Source organism: Dendrobates tinctorius, unplaced genomic scaffold (assembly GCF_039654945.1).
Source record: "Dendrobates tinctorius isolate UK_male_01 unplaced genomic scaffold, ASM3965494v1 ptg000143l, whole genome shotgun sequence".
NCBI classification, from domain to species: domain Eukaryota; kingdom Metazoa; phylum Chordata; class Amphibia; order Anura; family Dendrobatidae; genus Dendrobates; species Dendrobates tinctorius.
This window is the reverse complement of record NW_027361810.1, coordinates 41,683,773-41,707,767: the sequence shown is the minus strand read 5'-3', so window position 1 is coordinate 41,707,767 and position 23,995 is coordinate 41,683,773. Positions and strand designations below refer to the sequence as shown.

The following is a 23,995-nucleotide window of genomic DNA, read 5'->3' as shown; positions in this document are numbered from 1 at the left end:
GAGATTGGCCAAATGCTCCGGTTGCGCCTTATCTAAGATGCCCTGCCGAAGGTCATCTGCCCACGTGGCTATGGTCTTTGCTGTCCAGGATGAAGCAAAGATTGGACACTCCGCCGCTGAAGCCGCTTCAAAGGCAGACTTCGCCAGGGATTCTATAATCCTGTCATTAGAATCCTTTAGGGACGCCACGCCTGAAAGCGGGAGAACCGTGTTATAGGATAGCCTGGACACGGGCGGATCGACCGAGGGAGAGGCCGACCAGTTGTCTGTGAGCTCCTTAGCAAATGGGTAGAGTATGCCGAGACGTTTTCCTCTTTGAAAGCGTCTGGTCGGATCCTCTCTTTCCTTGGTAAAAATTTTCCCAAACTGGGAATGGAAAGGAAAAACCCTGGAGGGAGTTTCTGCCCGTCTGAACGAAACCTCCTGATCTGAGGATTTCGCAGGGGAGTCAGCAATATCGAAGGTATGATGGATCGCAGCAATGAGGTCCTGCACTGTGACCTTCATGCTTGCATCCTGGTCTGAATCCAGCTCTAAAATCCCCTCAGATGACCTGTCCGAAAGCGCTTCCCCTGACTCGGGAGAGGAGGCCCGAGAGGGAGACTGGTGAGAAGGGCTATGCGGTGAGATGGGACTAGGAGAGGATTCCGGCTGGGAATCTTGCCTGGGTCTTTTGCGACTACCGCTGGCTGATTCAGATGGAACAATTTGGGACCTGCTTGGCCCTGCTGAAGAGTCCAGGGGCAACTTATCAAGAACGGCCACCAGGGACTGAGACAACCTGGTGAGGTCTGCCACTGATTGAGATAGCGAGGAGGCCCAGCCAGGCATGGGGGGCTCACTCTCACCTGGGGCCGCAGATGGCTCCTGGACGGCGTCAGGCTGAATTGGATTGCTACAATCCAGGCAGAGGGGAGTGGACTGGCCTGAGGGAAGTTTGCGATTGCACGAAGAACATGCAAAGTACTTGACTAAAGTGCAGGGGGGGCGGTAGAGCGGGTACGATCAGACTTAGACATAGTGAAAAGCTGAGGTAATGCCGGAAGGTTGGGGGACAGAGGGCGGAGAAGGGTCAGTCTGCAGTGCAGAGCTACTCACGGTCCGGTGTCCCCAGAAGCGATGCTCTGCGACCTGTCAGTGGATGCAGGTCAGAGCGAAATCCGGCCGACAGACCTCCTGAAAAAAAACCAGCTGGAGAAGATGCTGTCCAGTGAGGAGCTGGTGCCCGGCTAACAGGCTGGGAAAATGGTGCCGTCCTGAGAAAAAGTGCGCCTTAGGAGAGGAGGGAGGGCGGAGCACCACGCAGGGTTAACGATTCACCGCCCCCTAGCCAATAACAGGCTGGGCAGGTGAAGGACAGGCGGTGGGAGGGCCTGGGAAGAGCGGGAGAGAAGCCCGCTTAGAAGAAAGGGGCGGGGGGCGTGGCCGCGACGCAGCGGTAGGCCCGAACTGAAGCCGGGGCCTAAATTAGTTGCGGCGGCCGCCTGTCAGGAGGGGGTCGGCGCGGAGGTCCAAAAAAGTGGGACGCCGCAGTCGCAAGTCGCTTCCAATGGGAAAAAACCCTGTGCTCCCTGTACCCAGAAAGGGGGGATGCCCAGCAACATTGAGCTGCCTATAGCCTTGTGGCGACTGCGAGCGACCGCAGCGCCTACCCCTGTGACCATTGAAGAGGTGACCGTCGGGAATGGGCAGCCAGGTAAATAAATATGAAGCCGGGGCCTAATACTCACCCATCCACGATCCGTTACCTGTCTGAAGAAGTCTTGCGTCTCATCCAACCGACAGGCTCTGGTAGGCGAGTGGGAGGGAGACTGGCGACAAGGACCCCTGGAGTCGCTGGCACGTCTTGGTGTCGGCGTCTGTCTGGCTGGTCCTGCCGCGGAGAACTGCAAGGATACGGGGTGGCAGTACACGCCGTACTTGCAGACTCCATGTGGGAGTACAGATGTGACTTATCACTCTGTATCCCTCCGTAGAACCTGAAAAGGAACGACGCACGACGAGGTAGATATGGGTCTAATAAAAGACCCGTGTCCACCTCCTACTGACACTAAGCTAAACTGAGGAATTCTCTGCCGGTCGGTGGGGTGTACACTGCGGAGGAGGAGCTATCTTTTTTTGTGCATAGTGTCAGCCTCCTAGTGACAGCAGCATACACCCAAGGTCTCTGTGTCCCCCAATAAGGCGAACGAGAAAACTCGATCTTGTATCCGGAAGACACTATTTCCTTGACCCACCTGTCTTCTGTAATAGGCAGCCAGACCTGCTGAAAGAGTAGCAGTCATCCACCTACGAGTGAGGTGTCTTCTGGAAGCTGTGAATCACGATGAGGAGAAAGTCTGAGATTTTCCTCCTTTGGACTTTGCCTGGCCTGCTTTTGACTGCCAGGTCCTGTCTGGCCTCTGTGCCGCCCTTGTGTTGTCTCTGCGGGGGAGCGGTTACGATTTTCTGCTGGGCGTGAGACGGACCAGCCTGAAGAATTCCGAAAGGATCGGAAACGAGATTGGTTACATCTTTTAAACGTGCGTTTTGGTTTTAATTGAGGGAGAGAGGTACTCTTACCCCCGGTGGCGTTGGATATCATTGTATCCAGTTTTTCACCGAAAAGACGCTCACTGAAGTACGGGAGATTTGTGAGGGACTTTTTTGAGGCCGCGTCCGCTTTCCATTCCCTCAGCCAGAGGATACGCCGGATCGTGATGGCGTTTGATGCTATTCCCGCTACACCTCTTGCAGAATCCAAAGCTGCATGGATCATGTAATCTGCTACTACTGCTATTTGAACCGCCTGGTCCGACAGCTGAGGATTTGAAACTTGGAGGCCCTGTGGCAATTTTTGAGCCCAGGCTAGAATGGCCTTGGCCGCCCAGACTGAAGCAAACGTGGGAGCCATAGAAGCTCTTGCCGCTTTGAAGATTGAACGAGCCATGCGTTCTACCTGCCTGTCTGCTGCATCCTTGAGGGTTGAGCTGTCTGGCAGTGAAAGAAGAGTCTGTGCTGCTAGCCTAGAGACTGGGAGGTCCACTTCGGGTGGATCTGTCCATTCCTTAGTGTCCTTCTGTGGGAAGGGGTACTTTGCTTCTAAGTATTTGCGATTGGCAAATTTTTTCTCAGGCTGCGAAAAATGCTTAGAAAGTATATTTTGAAATTCCGGGTGATTAGGGAAGACCTTAGGTGGTTTCAGAACAGTCTCGAAGCAAATCTTGTGTTCTGGGGCTTCCGGGGTTGGATCAGAAATGTCCAGCACCCGAAGGATGGAGATTATATCCTCAACTAGCGCTGTATTACTAGGGGGACAAGGTATCAGAGAATTCTCAGTTTCATTGTCTGAGTTAGAGTCACATATGCCTTCTGAGTCTTGCGCATCGCTAAGGAGCTCCTTAGCGGGTGAACTAGGGCGGAGGTCTTCTGTGGTCGGAGATCGTTGTGGAGATCCGCGTTGTCTGTCTCTGTCAGGGGACGGTGAAGGTGATCTAGAGCCACCGTGTCTCTCCCTGGAGGGGGACGAACGAGTGCTATGTGAGGACGCGGATGAACGCGACCTGTGGGTCCGCTTTCGTCTGAGACTGTCGGAAGTGGCATGTCCCTGAGATGGGCTGTCCCTTTGCTGGGTAACGTTCATAGCCGAGACATGACCCTGCACCAGTGTGGAGGTCAGGTTATTCATAGACTGCGACATCTGAGTAGCCCATTCCGGCGTGGTCGCAGGTGCAGAAGCGTTGGTAGGGACGTCTTGGGGTTCGGACCCAGTGTTTCGGGTAGTCCCGGCAGTGCGGGTACGTGCTGCCACTGGGGAGAGTGGACTTGCAGGCTGTGTAGAATGCATAAAAACAGTCTTACCTGGTCCTCTTTCTTGAGCCCGACATAGTGCTTAGGGGCTGGCTAGCAGGGGCCCTACAGGGGTGGCTGTGCAGAGGGAAGTATAGGGGAATGTTATAGGTAATATGAATTCACAACTGGGTAAGGGAACCCAGCTGTGATCTTACCCCACCGGTGTGCCCCTAGATCCAGCGCCGACAATTGACGGTCCTGTGCCCCCCCCCAGAGACTGCTGTGTTGCTTCAGCTATGCTTTCTGCTGCCGCAAATGGCCACCGGGATTCTGAGGTGGAGAAGGAAGGGGGCGGAGAGCTGAAAAGGGCGCACTGAGCTATGTAAAAGCGTGCCCTTCCTGCCTCGATCTGCCCCTTCTATGACACTGCAGAGTGTCATTTTCATCATCCGGGGCGCGGGCTGGGGGCAGGAATAAGGCGGCGACTTCGGCTAGGCCGAAGCCGCGGCCTAAATTTGAGACCTCATGCCCAGAAGGGCTCCAGGACGGCGCGGTTGTCCGGGGGGTGGTCGGATTTAACCCAGACCCCCCTGGAATGAAAGGAAGGCTAGCGGTGGGGTCATGAGCGCGAACGGGGCCCTGTGGAGGGTCTCTTGGGGCGCTATGCAGCTGGTGCTGCCGCAGCGACAGGGGCGCAGGGAGCCCAGTCTCTGACAAGTGCCATGCCTGCCTGCACCTCCCCCGGTCCCAACAGGAGCCCGCAGTTGGGCTGGGGTCCCTGGGTCTGTAAGTGGTTCAATGGTGCCCGATACAGGCCCTACCTGCGGTGTCTCAACCTAATACCCCCAGAGGGGGATTAGGGACGGTGCTGCTGTCACCGTCAGGGGGCTTCACCCTTTCCTCGACCTCAACCCAGAGCCGAAAGAAACTGGGGAAGGAGGGGAGTCTCGACTTCGAACCAGTACCCGAGGGACTGGGGAAGGAGCGACATGGGGAATAGCCACCTCGACCTCAACCGGGTACCCCTAATAGGGGACCGAGGAGGGAGCCATGCCGGGAGCCTCGATGGAGACCCGCTTTTCTTCATCTGTAGTCCGTTGGAAAAAAACAAGTAAGAAAAAAACGGAGTAAAAATTTTTAGGTGTGCCTCCTTGCGACACAAAGCAAAAACTGGAGAAGGCTGACGCCGTCCAGGGGTGTATACTGCAGAGGAGGAGCAGTTAATCTTTTTCAGATTAAGCAGAGTGTCGCCTCCTAGTGGACAGCAGCATAACACCCACAGTTCTGTCTCCCACAATGAGGCGACAGAGTAATAACCCTTTTGGGCACTAATCCCATCCAAAGAGAGTTCAGTACTGGCAATGCTTCTAGACAAGTAATGTTGTATCTGATGGGCCAGGTGAGGATTTATTTTCTGTATGATCCTTAAGAGAATCCGCACATAATGCAAAATTTATCACAGCGTCTTAAGACATCGGGATCCAAACCCTCCGCAGTGTGAATCCCGTTAATGTGGATAATAATTACACATTCTCACATTTTGACTTCTGAACATGGACGAGTTCTCCACAATTCTGGATCCTGACTTCCGTTGATGGCTTGCTGGAAGCGTCTGTTTTTTGATTCTCAATCTCCCTTACCACATCCTGTCCAGATATTAACTGTCCAAAAACAACATGAAGACTGGAAGGACAAAAATGACAGAAGCCAAGTTTAGCGAAAAGACAACACACTGTGTAGTAAAGAGCAAAATGCAAAACAAGTTACCCGTCCAGATGAGGAGTTGGCTTTGTTGTTCTGATAGGGGAGGTCAGATAAACGAAAGCGTAAAAGGAAAATGGAAAAAAATATTTTATAATATTAAATATTATATTAGAATTTTTTTTAAATCGTTTTCATTAATAATTTGCAGATAACAAAAGTCCCATAACTGCTTATTCTTTGCACAATGTGAACTGATGACAGAGCTTTGGTGCAGCTGCATCTACAGAAGTGATCTGGTATTACTTCATTATAGAGGTGACCACATAATATATACATAATAGAGATGAGTGATTCGATTTGCAGGACACCGATCCAGCGGCCACATTATTTTGACAGGAGCAATACAATCAGCATCTTCTCCTGATTTGTAAGTGCCTGGTGTGACATCTTTGTTGTGGCATGATGTGAACATGATGTCGCGTTGGACCTACTAATCAGAAGAAGCATTGGGGATCCAATGCTGGCAGGTAGGAGGAAGGTTGCAGGGATCCACATCCGGTAGCTATGGGCTACTCACTTGGCCACTAGACCAGGGTCATGAAAATAGTTTTGCTCATTTTCTCCAGTGGACCTGACTTATCCACTCTTTGCAACAATTCTTGTCTCTGACTAACGAGGCAGGTTCCAAGCCTGAAGTCCCACATGTAATGTGTAAGTACCCAAATAAGACAGACAGTCTGCCGATGCTCTAATGCCCATTAAGGGGTTTTGTCCTCCAAAACTGTGCGAGGAGCATGGCCGATTAAGCCATATCTGTACCAGGGCTGTGGAGTCCATGTTCGTATTGGTGCAGTTGGAGTTTGACTTGCTGACTCCACAGCCCTGGTCTGCACATACTTGCCCGGTGGGGCACGTGCAGTAACTACTTACATGAAAAACTGTGACCCATTAGTATCTTTGCCTCTATTGGCCATGGACAGCAAGAATTCCTTGTTGTGCTGAACTGAGAAGTTCTCGTCTGGGGGAAAAGAGAATAAATTAGCAAAAGTGTGAAAAGAAGCAACAGGTGACTGCAGAAGCAGACTACACAGGGGGTTGCATACATACCTTCAAAAAAGCCTCCATATATAGACTCTCCGCCTCGTCCATTGCCTGAAGGGAAAAATTATGCTCAGTATAATGAAAAGTTTAAACAGGACCCCGATAAATGGAGAAACACAATTTTACCTTCAGTAAAGTCTCCCCCCTGGATCATGAAATCCTTCACCACTCTGTGAAACAAGCAGCTTTTGTAATACAGCGGCTTCTGGGTGGTTTTCCCAATGCCCTTCTCGCCTAGGAAAGAGTCGAAGACACGGATTTAACATAAAATCCCGGCATTTTAATGTTTTGACTGTAGGACAATGTGGGAATGATGTCTATGGCGTATTTTACCCTTCAGGTACAGAATACATTCGATGTCTCAGGAGTTGCCATAAACGTCTGACGGATGCAGGTTCCTTGAGAATGGGGAACCCCATCCCGTGGCCATTGTAATTACAGTGGTGGCCGCATAGTCACGGCTCTTTCTAAAGACTGCCCGAGATAGGAATACTCCCGCTATGCGACAGGTCCACAGCGACGTACAGTCAGCCATGGGTCACGGTAATACTCCGGCCACAGTCTACTTAGGTCTCGTCCTCAGAAGTCGTTGATGAAGAGAGTGAAAAGGGAATACATTTTTAGGGAAATATTGGGATTACAGTAATACAGCTCGGCAGTGGATCTCCGGCCCTTACTTACACTAAGATGCATCCACTGACCTGTGCAAAGACATCGAAAATTTTCACACGTTTTTGGACAGACATCTGTAAACAGTTCAAAGACAACTCTTCCAGCTGCGAGAGAAGATAGAGCAGTAAGTAATATCATACATGGTCACTCATTTACTAACAGGCAGTAACGTTCTTCGTTCACGCAGAACAAACCCCCCATTCACCTCTCAGTCAGTTCTCCGGGGTAAGTGAAGTCCAAGCAAGCAATTGGGGCAAGGGGTGACCGTACGTCTGCCCTCATGGCTCTTCTGAAAGCCTCACCCAATGTCAGTGCAGATATAGCCAAGTTGTCTCTTATATATGCCCACCTTAGAGGGGTTTTCCATGCAACACAGGAAAGGAGAGCGATGTATGACTGATGGGAGTCAAACCACTTGGACCACCACCGATCACAACAGGGACCCAGTGTCTCTCATTATGCGTGTGTGACCACCACTACAATCGCTGTCAATAACAGAAGTGGTCACTAGAGTTGGCCGTTGGCTACAACAGTAATCTGCGACAGCTGGAAAGGAGCCCCAAAAACCGCCTGTTACATCACAAGATCTGCGCCTCTTTTCATTAGTTGGACCCTGGCGTCACATGTAAGAGGCAGCTTTCAGATTACCGACCAGGCCGAAAGATTCGATGGGCCCCATCTGTAGTGGTCACACATTCGAACTTTTGAATGGCGCGTTTCTCAGTCATGCACAACGCTAATCTTTTTACCCCAGAGACTCAGACGAGCCGTCTTTGTGTTACAATGATGACCAGTCTTCAGGGTGGCAGCCATGTAATACCCTGATCGGCTGAGACTCCCTCCCTACCAGGGATGTTGGAAACAGAATGGTAGACCACCCCAAACATCACATATTGTAAGAGGTCGTCTCCGAGACCATCCTAGTCCAACAAATATCCTCAGAGACGTACTGGATGCCAAACACGGCTTTACCTAGGCCAGTCAACAAAGATTACCCGACGGCCACCATCATTATAAAAGACTTGTATTTATTAGATAATAAAGGAAAAGGCAATTACCTGGTACATTGTTGATTGTTATATCAAAAAAACAACGAGGACGCTGCACTTTTACCCCCATGATTTCCACTGGAAAAAGAAAAGATATTGGATGTGAAGACTGCTCATTATTTTATTTAAGGTACTAAAGTATATATTACACCGCTCTACTGCTCCCTGAAAAACCATTACATCAGGTCTTATGGATGTAAGCACAGCTCTGAGGTAGCAGTCGCTGCAAAATCCTGCAGAACAGCATGCATTCAGGAGTGCATGGGCTGATCTGCAGTAAAACATTTCGGTAGCACTTTACTATTAATGACTTCTCCTTTGGCTGGATCATTAATATAATTAGTAGGGATCTGACTCCGGGCACTATTACACTTCACTGTTTACTTGTGAAAGTGCCGTACAGCTTGTAGTAGCTGTACCTGATATCGCAGCTGCTCATTCTTCTGAACAGGACTGTGCTGCAGTACCAGATCAAGCCACTACTACGTACATGGCGCTGTGGCTACAATGAAAAGCATACCTAGCCCCTTTTCTTTGCAGTTTGGTGGGGGGTCCTGGGAGTCATAATCTGGCAGTTATGATTTTGAAAGACTTTCCTGAGGATAGTTCATCAATATTATTTTTATTAAATGCATGTATTTGGGACTAAAATTCATTTTTTATGTATTGCCGGCTGCAAGTTGAGTTAACTGAGAATCAGTCAGTGATCCTGTAACTCTTCTGAGTTTCTCTCAGCTGATTTATGACGCACACTGAGTATGCGGGAAACAAACAGCTTGTAAAAAGATAAAACATTTTCAATGCAACCCAATCGCAAAAATAAATTTTTAGTCCTGAATACATGCACTAAAAAAAAAAAAAAAAAAAGACCCAAAAGTTGGAAACCCCTTTAGAGCCCTAGAAGACCCCTTTAAATCACTGGACAAGACCAGAGATAAGTGGTGCCACATATCAGACATATCCCTTTCTTCTTTTACAGGTATTTTCAGGGGAGGAGAGCTGTGAACGAGGGCACCTTAGCAGGTTACTAAGTTATGCCTTAAAGGCAGGGCTGTGGAGTCGGAGTCGGAGTTAGTTTTGGTCAGGGCTGTGGAGTCGGAGTCGGTGCTCATTTTGGTGGAGTCGGAGTCAGTATAAAATGGACCGACTCCTAAAATATATAATAAATTGGGTACAGTAGTTCAATGCAGGATGTGCTGAATATTTTTTCATAGGAGTTTGGGAAAGTTATGAAATGTCCTATAAATGGCTGTTATATTCCTGATCTAAGGCTACATTCACACACAGCGTTTTTCCTGTGTTTTTTGAGGATACGTTTTTCAGCTGCAAAAGCTGATCATCTTTTTAAAAAACTGCATCACCTGAAAGGTTTTTGAGCTCATAGATAATGTTTTCAATAGCAAAAGCAGATTAGAAATCTGCTCTATCTATCCATTTATCCATATCTGTCTATCCATATCATATCTGTACCAAAAAGAATGAAAACCGGGTAGTACACCAATATACACTCACTGGCCACTTTATTAGGTACACCTGTCCAACTGTGTGTTAAGACTTAATTTCTAATCAGCCAATCACATGGCGGCAACTCAGTGCATTTAGGCATGTAGACATGGTCAAGACAATCTCCTGCAGTTCAAACCGAGCATCAGTATGGGGAAGAAAGGTGATTTGAGTGCCTTTGAACGTGGCATGATTGTTGGTGCCAGAAGGGCTGGTCTGAGTATTTCAGAAACTGCTGATCTACTGGGATTTTCACGCACAACCATCTCTAGGGTTTACAGAGAATGGTCCGAAAAAGAAAAAAAATCCAGTGAGCGGCAGTTCTGTGGCCGGAAATGCCTTGTTGATGCCAGAGGTCAGAGGAGAATGGGCATACTGGTTCGAGCTGATAGAAAGGCAACAGTGACTCAAATTGCCACCCGTTACAACCAAGGTAGGCAGAAGAGCATCTCTGAACGCACAGTGCGTCGAACTTTGAGGCAGATGGGCTACAGCAGCAGAAGACCACACTGGGTACCACTCCTCTCAGCTAAGAACAGGCATCTGATGGCTACTTTCAGCAGGATAATGCGCCATGTCATAAAGCTCGAATCATCTCAGATTGGTTTCTTGAACATGACAATGAGTTCACTGTACTCAAATGGCCTCCTCAGTCACCAGATCTCAATCCAATAGAGCATCTTTGGGATGTGGTGGAACGGGAGATTCGCATCAGGGATGTGCAGCCGACAAATCTGCGCCAACTGTGTGATGCCATCATGTCAATATGGTCCAAAATCTCTGAGGAATGCTTCCAGCACCTTGTTGAATCTCTGCCACGAAGAATTGAGGCAGTTCTGAAGGCAAAAGGTGGTCCAACCCGTTACTAGCATGGTGTACCTAATAAAGTGGCCAGTGAGTGTATATTCTGTTCTATCTAAATATCTTGATTATTGGATCATAAAAATGATTAAATGTCTGAGATTCACATTGTACTACAATAAATTTTTCACTTAAATATAAGCAATATGTGTGGGAGTCGGAGTCGTGGAGTCGGAGTTGGAGTCGGTGTAAGGGAAATTGAGGAGTCGGAGTCGCAGGTTTGGCTTACCGACTCCACAGCCCTGGTTTTGGTTGGAGTCGGAGTCGGTAGAAATGTACCGACTCCGACTTTAAAAAAAAATGTATTAATATTTCATAATTGAACTTTCATATGAATTTTATAAATGTTACTCAAATATATATGTTCTATCAAACTATGAACAACAGTGATAAGCAGTTCTGCTGGAGATAGAGACATTTCTTACTTCTTGTGTGTCACTGTTTTCCACTGCCCTTATCTAATCTTATACTTGGTTAACCTCATGCTGCCCCAACCCCCCTACTTACAATGTATGAAACTGAAAGTGAAAATGTGTTGCAAATTCTTAGTAGTAAAGCTCCTCCTCTAGACTAGATCATACTAGGTGTGCATCTTCCAAGCATCTCACAGCTGCCTGCTACTCAGAAGAGGAAGACTGTAAGAAGTATTATCCTTTCAACAAACTTTGCATCAGTTAACTGAGTACATGAGGAATAATAACAGTATTACTGACCTCTATATCAGTTGTACGACCTGGCAATTTTGTACAATTGTTTTTAGGAAAAACAATTGTCATTTGGATTGTGAATGCAGAATTAAAAACCTGAGAATGTCAAAGAAGCATCACATTAAATCAGCTGTATTTGAACATTTCACCATCACTCAAGATAGAAAACATTATGTCTGTCAGTGTATGACAAATGATCCAGACGAAAACAAATGCTGTGAAGCCAAGATGAGTGCATATTCAGGCAAAGATAAAAATGCTCCTACCAGAGCTTCTAATCTAAAGAGACATTTATAGCGCTTTCATCCAGAAGTACTGAAAGCAGTGGATGAGAAAGACTGCATCCAAACCAATGAACCAGTGCCCAGCTCTTCCAGCCAAACAAAGTAGCAGAGAACTTTGCAGCCATCAGTTGCAAGATATTTTGTCAGTGACAAAGTTACTGTGACAATGACAGTAGATACATTTAAAAAACAGATCATAGAGCTTGTTGTAAAGGATAGTGTGCCTATTTCATTATTTTCACGACCAGCTTTTATGTGTCTGAATGGGGAAATGGCCCGCAAGCTTGGTGTTTCTCTGGAGAGAGAGAGTATTAGAAAATTAGTAATCGAAGGAGCTTTTAAACAAAAGGAAGAACTTAAAAAAACTCTCAAGGGACGCTTTCTGTTTCTTAAAATGGATGCCTGCACACGTCACAGAGTGAACTATTTTGCCATCAATGTCCGATTTGTTTGTGACAAAAATGAAATAGTTACCAAGACATTGGCAGTAAAAGACACCAAAGCTCATCACACCAGTGAGTTTCTCCAGGTCTTGGTGGAAAAGGTTCTGCAAGACTATGAACTTAAAAAAGAGCAAGTTCTTTCTGTCATAACTGACAATGCTTCAAATATGATAAGTACTATTAAGCTAATGAATGAGAGTAATGATGGTGACCAGCAGCTAGAAGAACATTCTGGGTCCACAGACACAGAAATGTTTGAAATAGAGGAACACAGTATTGTAACTGAGGAGCCAACTGAAGTTGCTTCAGATGAACAGCAACATGATAGTTTAGATGATCTTGTTGAAACTGTGTCAATATGTTCTTTCATTCATCACATGCGCTGTGTTGTGCATACGCTACAGCTGGCTATAAGAGACAGTCTGCAAGAAGGACATGCTGCTGCACTGATTGGCAAGGTGAGAAAATTGGCTACTGTTGCCAGAACCCCTAAAGTTGACTCAATTTTGAAGAGACGTGCTGGAAAAGGGGCAATTATTGATCAAGCCACACGATGGGGCAGTACTATTCAGCGCTTGGTTGAACCGAAAACCTTTCTTGTAGACATGGCTAACCCTCAACTGACGCTAAATGAAAGTCAGTGGAATCAGGTGACTGAGATGGAAAAATTGCTAGAGCACCCATTTACAGTGACTAAAAAATTACAAGCAGAGGACTTAACTCCAGGTATTTTCTTAAAGGAGTGGAAGAACCTGATGTTTCGCCTGTCCCAAAGAGGAGGGTTAATTGCAAGTGGCATTGCTACATCAATGAAACGGAGAGAGGAGCTACTATTACAAAATAACATTCTTTTGGCAGCTGTTTATGTAGACCCAATGCATCGGATTCTTCTAGATGATCAACAGCTAAGTAAAGGAAAAGAAGCTCTGTTTGAAATAGCAGTAAGGATGAAAGGGTTGCAGAACAGTCAGGAGGAACAAGAAGAATTTGGTCGTCCTGCCACATCTTCACCCTCATCATCAACTGATGAAGAATTTAATTTCGAAAAATATTTGGATCACAAGGACCGTGCAAAGCGTTCCCGCATAGAAGAAGAGTCATCCCCATCAAGGAACACAGCCAGTACATTTCAGCAGAATTTTTCATGTGCACTAAAAGAAATTGAGAAATTTGACCGTTCATCAAAAATAACAGTGCAACAAGCGATTCCTCTGTATCCTGACATTGTCAGAGATGTTGCCCGAGTGGTTACTGCTTTGCCACCAACACAAGTTGGTGTAGAGAGGTTGTTCTCTGCTCTCAAAATAATTAGATCAGATTTGAGGGCATCCATGAAGGAGGATCTGACAGAGGCAATACTTTTTCTGAGGACAAACTTATAGATTTCTACTTATTAACTGCATAAAAGTGTTTATTGCATATTTACTTACAGTTTAGAAAAGTTTATAAAAGTTATTTGCTATATTCTAATTGTATTCTAATAAATGTAGTTTTTGCTCTAAGTGGTCTGATTACTTATATGATGGTGAGAAACTGAATAAGCACGATGTTTAATATTTTACAGCAGTAAATTTGTTGTTATGAATTGGCCATGTATGAAGGAGCCGGAGCCGGAGTCTGATAAAATCCAGGAGTCGGAGTCGCAACTGTGGCTTACCGACTCCACAGCCCTGCTTAAAGGGGATGTCCACTCAGGTAGGAAAGGCCGATCAGTGGAGGTCTGACAACCGGATCAACTGCTACGAGTGCCGAAGACAGGTTGCATTTCCATCCTCATACCGTACATTACAGGACGTCCTCTGACTACTGCGCTTCTCATCTAGTTTCCTGCAGGGAAGTAGTCAGGAAAGTTCATTCCCAGCTACATTAATTGGCTGATTTCCATCTCTGTGGCTCTTGACATCACAAAAACTACAACACCCAGCATGCCTTGCCTGCGCTGCAGCCGATCTAGCACGATGCCAGTCCGGATCTGTAGATACTAACAGCTAAGGATACGTGCTGGGACATGTAGTTCTACTCATCTGAACCAATGAATGAATGGTTTCTTGAAATTAGCGCGGATTAGCCATGACTTGTGTCCCTGGTGCATCCTGGGACTAGTAGTTCTGCAGTAAAGTGCTAGTTATGGACCTTCCACTCACAGCTGGACTGATGTACACGGCTTATGTGCGGCCACAAGAAACAGCCCCGCAGGAGGAAACGACGTGTGCATGCATTAAATACATCCTCACCTCAGGCCGGACGGCAGACAGACACACACACCGTGCGAACTGCAAAGACGAGGTCCAGCCAGTGTCCCCCGCACTGTGAGAGGCAGGTGAAGGACTCACGGAAGCAGAAGTGTACGGGAAGACAACGAGAACTGCACCATCCGGCCCGGGTCCGCCTCCCTCCTCCTCAGCATTGAGCGCGGAGAACACACAGACAGGAGACAACGAACGCCGATCGAATCGCTCCACCTCAACTGCAAGGGAAGATGGCCGCTCCGAATCCGATATGGGTTGGATGGCGAACGAGATGATTCGCTTTCGACTGATAGTGACTGGCCTGAACTTCTCGCGAGATCTTGTTACGCCTTTAGGTTTGTTTGTTTTTTTTCACGTCAACCAAACTTTGTTCTTGGGCTGTGGAAGGATGCAGGGCTTTCAGGATGACGTCAGCTGTGCGACAGGAAGTGTGCGACTGTCTCACATGTCTTTGAGGCTCCTGCAGGAGTTTGGAGTTGTCCTCCAGGTCCAAGAATAAAACAAATCACGCCCTCATCAAGTGTAAGCATGTTTTATTTAATTTTATTCAATTTACTGAAAAAATAGATTTGTATTTACGATTCTGGTTATGAATGAGCCGAGCGATCGATACAATTAAATGGCGAAAGGATTTGAAAAAATGGCGTTATTAGACGTAGACGCCTCGGGCTAACTCTCCAGCGCTTTACTTTTTTGCTGATTCGTCAGACCGCTCGCGGTTGGTGGCCGGTAGGAATCGCTGGGAGAATTTATTTGTGATTTTTTTTTTTTTTTTTTTTTTTTTTTTTTTAAGAATTGCAAAAGTTTTAGGCGTGTGTGAAAAAAAAATTCTACAGAGCAAGAATGCTTTAACAAATAGAAGGGCTAATACTTTATTAATTAACAAAATGCAAAGAGAATGAAAGAGAAGGAAACTAAATCCAGATCAAAGCATCGATTCTTCACGGTACACTCGCGCAAAGTCATGGATGTTTTTACAAAACTGGGGATAATGATCATCATTTCAATAGGTTGGGTAAAATACAGTCTTTGACTGAAACAGAAATGGCTGTGTAAGAGGCTTAAAACTGGGTGAAGAACAGCCAAAGGTGAGGTTGTGGAAGACAGTTTCGTGTTACAGATCCTTCACCATTAAAGGAAAGAGGAGAGCGGCCGATCCCGGGCGCTGCTGCTTACTACGGTTATTCCTCAGGTATGCTTAAGGGAGCAGTAGGTTCTACTCCAAAAAACATTGCAATAAATTGAATGTTTTTTATTTACCGCCTGGATTGACCTGTTATGGGATCCACCACACTCCTCTTTACTTTTCTAGTTGTGTACTCTTTCCGTTTGGCGGCCATGATTGCATAATAAATCACTCTTTAAGTCATGGGTCTTAAACTGCATTCCTCGAGGGTCGCAAACCATGCGTGTTTTTGAGATTTCTTTAGCATTGCACAAGGTGCTGGAATCATTATCTGTGTAGGTGATTAAATTATCACCTGTGCAATACAAGGAAATCCTGAAAACATGACTTGTTTGCGACCCTTGAGGAATGCAGTTTGAGACCTCTGCTTTAAGTAGTTGTTCTGCAGCCTGTTCAGATGAGCGACCAACCCCCTGACTCACCCTGACCTGTTGCCTACAGTGTTACACAGGGAGCGCCTCTTGTTTTTTTAATCTCTCCAGGTCTTTCACCATAGGAAGACTGTGGCATGGTCTTCGGCCGAGGACCATAGTTGGAGGTGAGACTAGTCTGACTCTTCTTTGTATATCACCAGGCTGCATCGGGTGATTCGCAATTGGAGGGACCTGTCAATAACTTGCTGTGGCCCTTGGAAAAGCCATAGGGAGATGCTTCTGGGCTAGTCTTCTCTGTTCTTGTGGTCCACAGACGGATCTTTAAAGTATATTGGCTCTGAAAAAAAATATCCCTTGCTGCAATCAGGCAGCCAGGCTCTGATTAATGCTGCCTGTTGTTTGGCAGCAAAAATCAAGCAACAGATTCTTTTTAATAGTAACCTGGAGACAGCCAGCAAGGATTACTAGAAATAAAATGGCTCATGGCTTCCATAGCATTCTGTAGGGGGTCATAGTTGTCGCATCCCCAGGCAGTCAGCATAGGTGACATATCCTAATTTTATGCCGCCAGTGTCTAAGGCAGGCTGCTTATGATACTAAAGATCACTGTTCATTTTACTTGACAGAAGTGTAAATTTAAAACCTTAAAGTGACTTAAAGGGTTATTCCAAAGATATTGCGTTATCCCCTCCCGTAGCATATTGTTTTTTTGGGGTTCTTATCGCTAGGATCCCTGGCGATCCTGAGGAAGGGGCTCTTGAAACTGGGAACCAGGTTTTGCATAGTCCAATCTCGAAAGAAGTGATAGGTGCACACGCTCAACCTCCACACCATTCACTGTGTACGGGACTGCTGGAAATAGCTGAGTGCTTTGCTTGGTTTATAAGCTCCAGTGTTCTTTTTTTGGGGATTTTTGAGGGTATGAGATGTTGGGGCCCCCAGCAACCAGTAAGTCAACCTCTATCCATCCTTAGAAGAGGGATGATTTACTAAATTAGAAATCGCCCTTTAAGCTCACCATGTAATTACATGGATAAAATGGGTCTGACACCTCCATCCGATCATTCATAGAGTGTGGGTAGGGGGCAATCTTCCTTGATGTCCTTTTGCCTCAGTAGGTTTGTTTTTATCATCAGATACTAAAAAAAAAGTCTGGAAAAATAACTGTATGTGGAAAGAACACAACCTTAATAATAAGTTGTGGATACACTATGATATTATTCTTTTTATTTTTTTCCTCTCTCTCTCTTTACAGATGGCTTTAATCAGAATGTCTTCTCATATCTTGAAATAACAAGATCTTCTCCAGAGACAGGAATATCCACTTTCTAAGAAGATGTTAGAAGAAAAGACACAGAATATTTTTATTTCTCTAATGTCCTAATCCTTTCGTATAGTCCAGACATGTTCTGCTGGAGGAGGGCTTTGCCTCTTTCTCTGCGCTTCTTGCAGATGCATAGTATGAGTTCGGATCCGCTCCTGGATCAGTTGATGACTTGCACAAACCAATTCCAGATTTTTCAACTCGTTGGCATCCATAAATCTAAGCTTACAGTCCATCATGTGGGCTGCGCAATCAATACATTATGGGAGCTTCAGAAGGGGAAGTCAAGTGCAAACGCAAATTATGAAACCGTCCGAAATCACCCAGAATTTATTGCTCTTCGGATCCTGGCAGAAAATAAAATTGACTTTATGAACAACACCACTTTGGTGAATACGTTGTATGCTGTTATAAGGTATGAGGCACTTGCTCCATTGCTCTGTCCTTATGTCACATCTCGTTTACCATTGTTGTATTCTGTATTTCAAGGTTTAATGTGGAAGCGCACGACTCTTTGGTGCAGCAGCTGCTAATGGAAGGCTGGAGAAGACTGGAAAAGTAAGTCTGGTGGAATGTTTGATTACCAATCCCAGGAGCCAGTTTGACATTTAGTAGTCCAGCTTTAGCTCTTGAGGTTCACCCAAAGCTTTTCCACGTTGTACCCCTCTTCTTCCACTGATATACACGTCATAGCATTTCATTATAGCATTTCATTGTCGCATTGTATACATGAGACAAGACGCACAGCCTGGACAGTGGAGTCCTGAACTTTTGCAATTGTGGACTCTAAAAACTAAACCTAAAAAGATAGGATTATTAGGAAAACTAATGAACATCTATCTCAATAGGCGATGGATGAAAAGTTATTCCAGAGTGAACTGGTGAGAAACATTAGACCAGTATCTCATTACTGGGGCCCTAGTGATGGCTTGAACGCCTGCACCTCCATGGTGAAAAGGAGTTGCATGGAGATGCGTTCAAGCCTCTGCTCTGTCTAACCCTCTGGGGTGATATAAAGGAAAAAAAGGCAAAACTCATTTATGATTATGTCCCCCATTTCAAGTCATCAGTGGTTAATTACCAAATATTTTTCACCTATTTTATAGATGAGTGAAAATGTATTAGTTATTCCCACAATCGCATTCCTTTTTATTTTTTTACAAAGCACGATATCTGCATGACTATTAAGCTTCTTTTTTGCACCTTTGTGTCTTTTCTCACCTTCTTCTGCCCCTTTTGTGCACCCAGCTTCACAAATCTTATCTGCTAAAACTGCAGCACCCATCAGCACCCTGCTTTTCCTCGGTGCTGCGGGCTCCTCTCTCGGCTTTCCTGTGTGTCCTGATAAAAGAAACCCATCTTGAGATCTATTTCTATGGAAGAGATGACCATTGATAGTTTTGACTGTAATAACTATGACCTATTTGATCAATATTCATTGCTATTTACAAACTCACAAATTTCATGTGTGCTTCCTGGGGATCTTCTGAGTTTGATCATACTCTCCCCTTCATACATAGCAGAGCTTTAATTAGACATACGGTTTTATGCGACATGCTTCGAAGTATAATACACCTCTTCTCCATTTCTTCGAAATGTATTTGTTTGCATTGTTTGCATGCATTGGTGCTTTCACGAGAAGTGAAGGTAATACATCCATTTCTGCGACTTTGCTGCTGAATTAGGGGACAGAAAGTGTGGACTAGAAATTGCCGCCAGGTTGTGAAGAGCTTGGCTGTAACAAAAGCAAATGGGCAGAATTAATGATCTCGTATATAAAGTAAATTACATCTTAATGGGAGTCCAGCAGGATTTCATCCCCTCTGAAGAAGGATCGATGGCGAAACGCAGCAGGAATCAATAAATAACTTTTTATAAAGAAATCTTTGGATTTTAACCTATATGACGGTATGGCGCATTGTCCGTTATTTTGTGTTTATTTGATAATTTTTGTGATGATCGTATGTTTTTACCCGTCTCAGGTTTGAACCAGAGACGTTGTCGAAATTTTCAGTTTGTTTGGAAAAACTAGATCTGGACAGCAGTCCATTAATGGGAAAGGTAGCCAATGCCCTGAACACGGACCTGGAGAACATACAAAATATCAGGTAAGCGTTCAGCAGTATCCAAGACTACTGGAAGAGATTTAAAGGGATCCTGTCTGGTCACGGTGGCTTTCTCAGAGCCAAGATGATTGTCTTCACAGTCCATATGCTTCCAAAGCACGTGTGAGTGAGCGCAATAGAAATGGGGCTGATGTGCAGCACTTTATGCTACAAGAAGGGCATGATTTTATTGCTGGATTATGGCAAGTAAATCATCATGTGAGCAATTTTGGAGTCCTGAGGGACTTGACAGGTTTCCTTTAAGCAGCCAAGGAGGAGTGGTCTGCTTTAACCCCTTAAAGTGGACGGATCACCATCAAACATACCAAGTTATTTTACAGTAAAGAGAGAGCACTTATAACTAAATATACAATCAATTACCTTTGGAACCAATAGGACTGTTAAGGCAGTCATTTTAGTTCTGCCAAAGTCATGGTGAATGCAGTTCATGGGAGCAGCCATCTTGGGTCCATCAGCTCCGCCTGTTGTGTTCTAATAGGACACGCCCCCAGATTCCAGCCTTGTTGATATCTGTTATTTTACATTAAGAATAAAAAATAATAATAACAGGTAATTTTTCTACTAAATCTTGCTTATATATATTTTTTTTTTTTAATTTGTTTTTCACCCATAGAATTCTATAGGCAGAGACTGGTGCAACTAACCTTCAATGTCATCACTGCACAAACTAAGAAAATACACAAAATTTTTGAAATGTAATACTCCCATATACTGACTGAAGCAACCAATGGTATTAAAAATACTGCTGATAATTACATAAGGCAAAATAGTACTTGTCTACAAAAAAAGACCATATTGATCTGTAGTGACACACAAATGAAAACAATAAAAAAAAATTCTAGAATGTGTAAAAGGGAAAAAATTTACCATGCTCAACTGTTTTAATAAAAAAATATATAAAAAATTGCCAAATCTGGTACTGTAAGTTCCATGCTGAAGCCAATGCCGATCCAGTGCTTTCTGCTGATATATAGTTAAGGAAGAGAGATTAATTTGATTAATTCGCTATTTGGGCTCGTGCGCAAGACCAATTTTTTTAGACGAGTGCTGTCAGTGCTCGTAACTATGATATTCACTGGGGTTGTGCACATGTCCAATATGTATTTATTTTATCGGACTGAGTGATCCGTGGGAAAAAAACTTGGGTTACGTCTTATTTTGATCCATCGGAGAGCAGCATGATGTAGGGGCAGAGACCCTGATTCCAGCAATGTGTCACTTATTGGGCTGCATTCTGTAGTTTTGATAAAATCCCCATTTTTCCCTTCACCCATGACAGCACACCTGAGAGAGGGATCCGCCCCGCCAGGACAGGAACCTACTGAGACATAAGGGGCGGCACCTCTCCCCCGCTTCAGTTGGGTTCCTGTCCTGGAAGGAATCCCACTGTGGCGGTGCCTGTCATGGGCGAAGAAAGAAGGAAAAAAAAAAGCAAAAGAAAGGGACCCAGGCCCGTCCTGGCGCGGGAAGAACAGGTAACTTACCTGTAGCGCCGGCCGTCGGGTCCTGGAAGCACAGTCCCCGGTCTTCCTCTGGGCTCCGGGTTCGTGTGGGCGCGGGTGGGATCCCGGTGGCTACGGGGAGCCCCCACCGCGCCGCCCTCCCCTCACGCTCGCCGCATCTCGATCCCCGTGGCAGGGGAGAGACGCTGGCTTCCGGCCGCTGATGTCAGCGGCGCTATGGATTGTGGGTGCGCCGGCTGACGTCAGCACAGGGCGACGGTGTCATGGCGCCGGGTGCGACGCTGGCCGGCTTTTCTGAAGCGGTCGGCCGGCGGTCGCAGGGGGGAGAGGAGGAGACACCACCGGCAGAGGCTGCATATAATCAAGGACCAGCGGCGGGGGAGACGGTGGAAAATGGAGTCGGAGCAGGAGAGATCGCTGTCTCTGCCTCCCTCACAACCCTCAGGCAAACATGGAAGCCGCTCAAGTAGCAGCCGCCCCAGCCGCAGATCGGGAGAATCCTCAAGGTCCAGAGAGCACAGGTCACGTGCTCCGACGCAGCCTCCGAGTCTGGTACCCTTGATTACGGGTGGTGAGTGATCTTCGTGAATGCTAGCATTTATGTTAATAGGGATTCTCTGTTGTATGCTTTACCCAGTAGGAAAGGCCCAAAAAAGCAGGAAGCAAGAAGAACAATAGGGACTGTGCTATATGTAAAACTCCCTTAGCAAGAGACTGGCAGAAAGATCTCTGTGCCTCTTGCATTCAGCGGACCATGGTGGAGGAAGCGCCTAGTTTTGCAGCCAATTTGATATCCGCCCTCAGGTCAGAAATGGAGGGTTCAATTAAGACCCTATTGAAAAAAGGGAAGAAAAGTAGGAAGAATCCCCCTAGTTCTCCCTCAGATTCCTGATCAGCATCGTCTCAGGCGGAACAGGCATCCTCCTCTGACTCCTCAGACAGTAACACGGGGGGTAAGCCATGTTTCCCTGTAGAAGATACAGATGCTCTCCTAAAGGCCATTAGAACCACAATGGGCCTACAGGAAGAAAGGGTGGCTAAAACCCTAGAGGATGTCATGTTTGGGGGGCTTCAAGAGAGGAAAAAACGAACCTTTCCAGTGAACGAGAAGATCCAGGCGCTTATTGAGAGAGAGTGGAGGAAACCCGAAAAATCTGGGGCCCTTCCGTCCACCTCTTAGAGACGAATACCCCTTTGAGCACAAGGATGCGGAGATATGGGACAAAGTCCCAATAATAGATGCAGCAGTATCCAGGTCTTCCAAAAAGTCGGCCCTGCCCTTGGAAGACTCAGGGGTTCTTAGGGACCTGCTGGACAAAAAGGCGGACTCATATTTGAAGCACGCGTGGGAAGCGACAGCAGGGGGACTAAAGCCGGCGATAGCAGGCACCTGCACGGCACGTTCCCTCATGATCTGGCTGCAGAAGTTAGAAGAGAAGCTGGCATCAAAGGTCCCAAGAGAGAAAATATTTGCAGATATGTATCTTGCACGGGGCAGCAGCTTTTTTGGCAGATACCTCGGCGGACTCTATGAGGTTGACAACTAGGGCAGCGGGACTATCAAATGCTGCCGGACGCGCGTTATGGCTTAAGGGCTGCCCGGGTGATCTACAGTCTAAAGCTAAATTGTGCTCTCTCCCCTGTGATGATCGGTTCTTATTCGGCAAGAACTTGGACGATATCCTGGAGAAAGCAAGTGATAGGAAAAAAGGCTTCCCCAGGTTCCTGACGGAACAGAGGAGACAGCCCTTTCGGAGGGGAAGATTCAGTAGAGGGCTTCCTCTGGCCGACAGGAGAAGGTGGGAGGATAAAAGGAAAAAAGAGTTGGGATTTATGTTTGGTGGAAGCACCTCCACCTCAAAGAAATCACCACAATGACGCCAGTATTCCAGTGGGGGGGAGATTGGCACTCTTTTTTTCCAGGCCTGGGAAAAGATCTCCAATACCTGGATCCTGGGCATCTTAAGAGAAGGCCTGAGAATCCCCTTTATTTGCCAACCAAAACCCGTGGTTGTCATTACACCCATCAGGAAGGTGACCGAAGAACAGTTGGCCTTAGAAGCGGAGATCCTGAGCCTGATAGACAAGCGGGTACTTTATGAGGTTCCACACACACAGGAAGGAAGGGGGTTCTATTCACCCTTTTTCTGATAAAAACACTGGATCAATCATTCAGGACGATTATAAATCTCAGTCGGCTCAATCGATGGATAAGAAACCAGTCCTTCAAGATGGAGTCAGTGGCTACGGCCGTGAAGCTACTACATCAAGATTGTTTTATGGCCGTAGACGACTTAAAGGATGCATATTATCACATCCCTATCCATCCAGATTACCAAAAATACTTGAGGGTAACGCTTTATATCCAAGGTGTACTGAGGCATTTCCAGTTCAGAGCTCTTCCATTTGGCATATCCATAGCCCCGAGAGTTTTCACCAAGGTCATAGCGGAGGTGACAGCCTTTCTCCGGATTCACGATATGGTCATAATACCATACTTGGACGATTTCCTTATAGTGGGCAGCTCAGAGGACCACTGCACGGCACAGTTGAGCCGGGTGACTGACACCTTGCAAGAATTAAGGTGGATAATTTCAAAAAAATCGAAATTACAACCCCTAAAAAAACAGACCTTCCTGGGATTTATACTGGATTCAGAAAGGCAGGCGTGTCTGCTCCCAGAGTCCAAAATAGAGAAGGTACAGAATCTGGCCTTGGCGGCCCGAAACCAACCATGTATGACATTGAGAAGGACAATGTCCCTACTAGGTACCCTAACGTCCTGTATTCCGGCGGTCAGGTGGGCTCAATTTCACACCCGACAACTCCAGGGGGAGATATCAGCACAATGATCGCTAAGAGGGCGTTTAGAAGGAAAGCTGGAGCTTTCCGTAAAAACCAGAGACTCTCTCAACTGGTGGCTGGACGGTACAAATCTGACCTCAGGAATACCGTGGGACAGACAGACGACAGATGTGATTTTAAAAGATGCAAGCTCCTCGGGGTGGGGGGCACACCTAAGGGGCCTCATAGGCCAGGGCTCCTGGACACCTCAAGAAAGGGAGGCATCTTCCAACCTAAGAGAACTGTGGGCAGTGAACAAGGCCCTAAGTCACTTCATTCCATTACTCCAGGGTCGCAATGTACGCATCATGTCGGACAGCAGAGTAACAGTGGC

General features: G+C 46.3%; 2 protein-coding genes across 5 annotated transcripts in view; one reads left to right on the top strand and one right to left on the bottom strand.

Annotated features, from left to right (window-relative positions):
- PPIG (peptidylprolyl isomerase G) overlaps positions 1-14,469 on the bottom strand; it is a 39,688-nt gene extending 25,219 nt beyond the window's left edge. The window contains exons 1-8 of the mRNA XM_073545823.1: positions 14,330-14,469; positions 8,307-8,375; positions 7,278-7,352; positions 6,703-6,810; positions 6,583-6,627; positions 6,406-6,493; positions 5,539-5,568; positions 5,309-5,454 (exon numbers count right to left, since the gene is read on the bottom strand). Of these exons, the coding sequence (XP_073401924.1) occupies positions 5,309-5,454; positions 5,539-5,568; positions 6,406-6,493; positions 6,583-6,627; positions 6,703-6,810; positions 7,278-7,352; positions 8,307-8,367 (553 nt within the window). The 5' untranslated portion in view covers positions 8,368-8,375; positions 14,330-14,469. The remainder of the gene's footprint in view (positions 1-5,308; positions 5,455-5,538; positions 5,569-6,405; positions 6,494-6,582; positions 6,628-6,702; positions 6,811-7,277; positions 7,353-8,306; positions 8,376-14,329) is intronic.
- A 73-nt stretch (positions 14,470-14,542) lies between these two features.
- The window catches only part of LOC141049389 (FAST kinase domain-containing protein 1, mitochondrial-like), a 35,034-nt gene continuing 25,581 nt past the window's right edge, over positions 14,543-23,995 (top strand). The window contains exons 1-5 of one of the 4 annotated variants that reach the window (XM_073545816.1): positions 14,692-14,866; positions 16,013-16,068; positions 17,160-17,643; positions 17,718-17,786; positions 19,211-19,336. In XM_073545816.1, the coding sequence (XP_073401917.1) occupies positions 17,309-17,643; positions 17,718-17,786; positions 19,211-19,336 (530 nt within the window). In that variant the 5' untranslated portion in view covers positions 14,692-14,866; positions 16,013-16,068; positions 17,160-17,308. The other 3 variants (XM_073545817.1, XM_073545818.1, XM_073545815.1) reach the window with 3 other exon arrangements.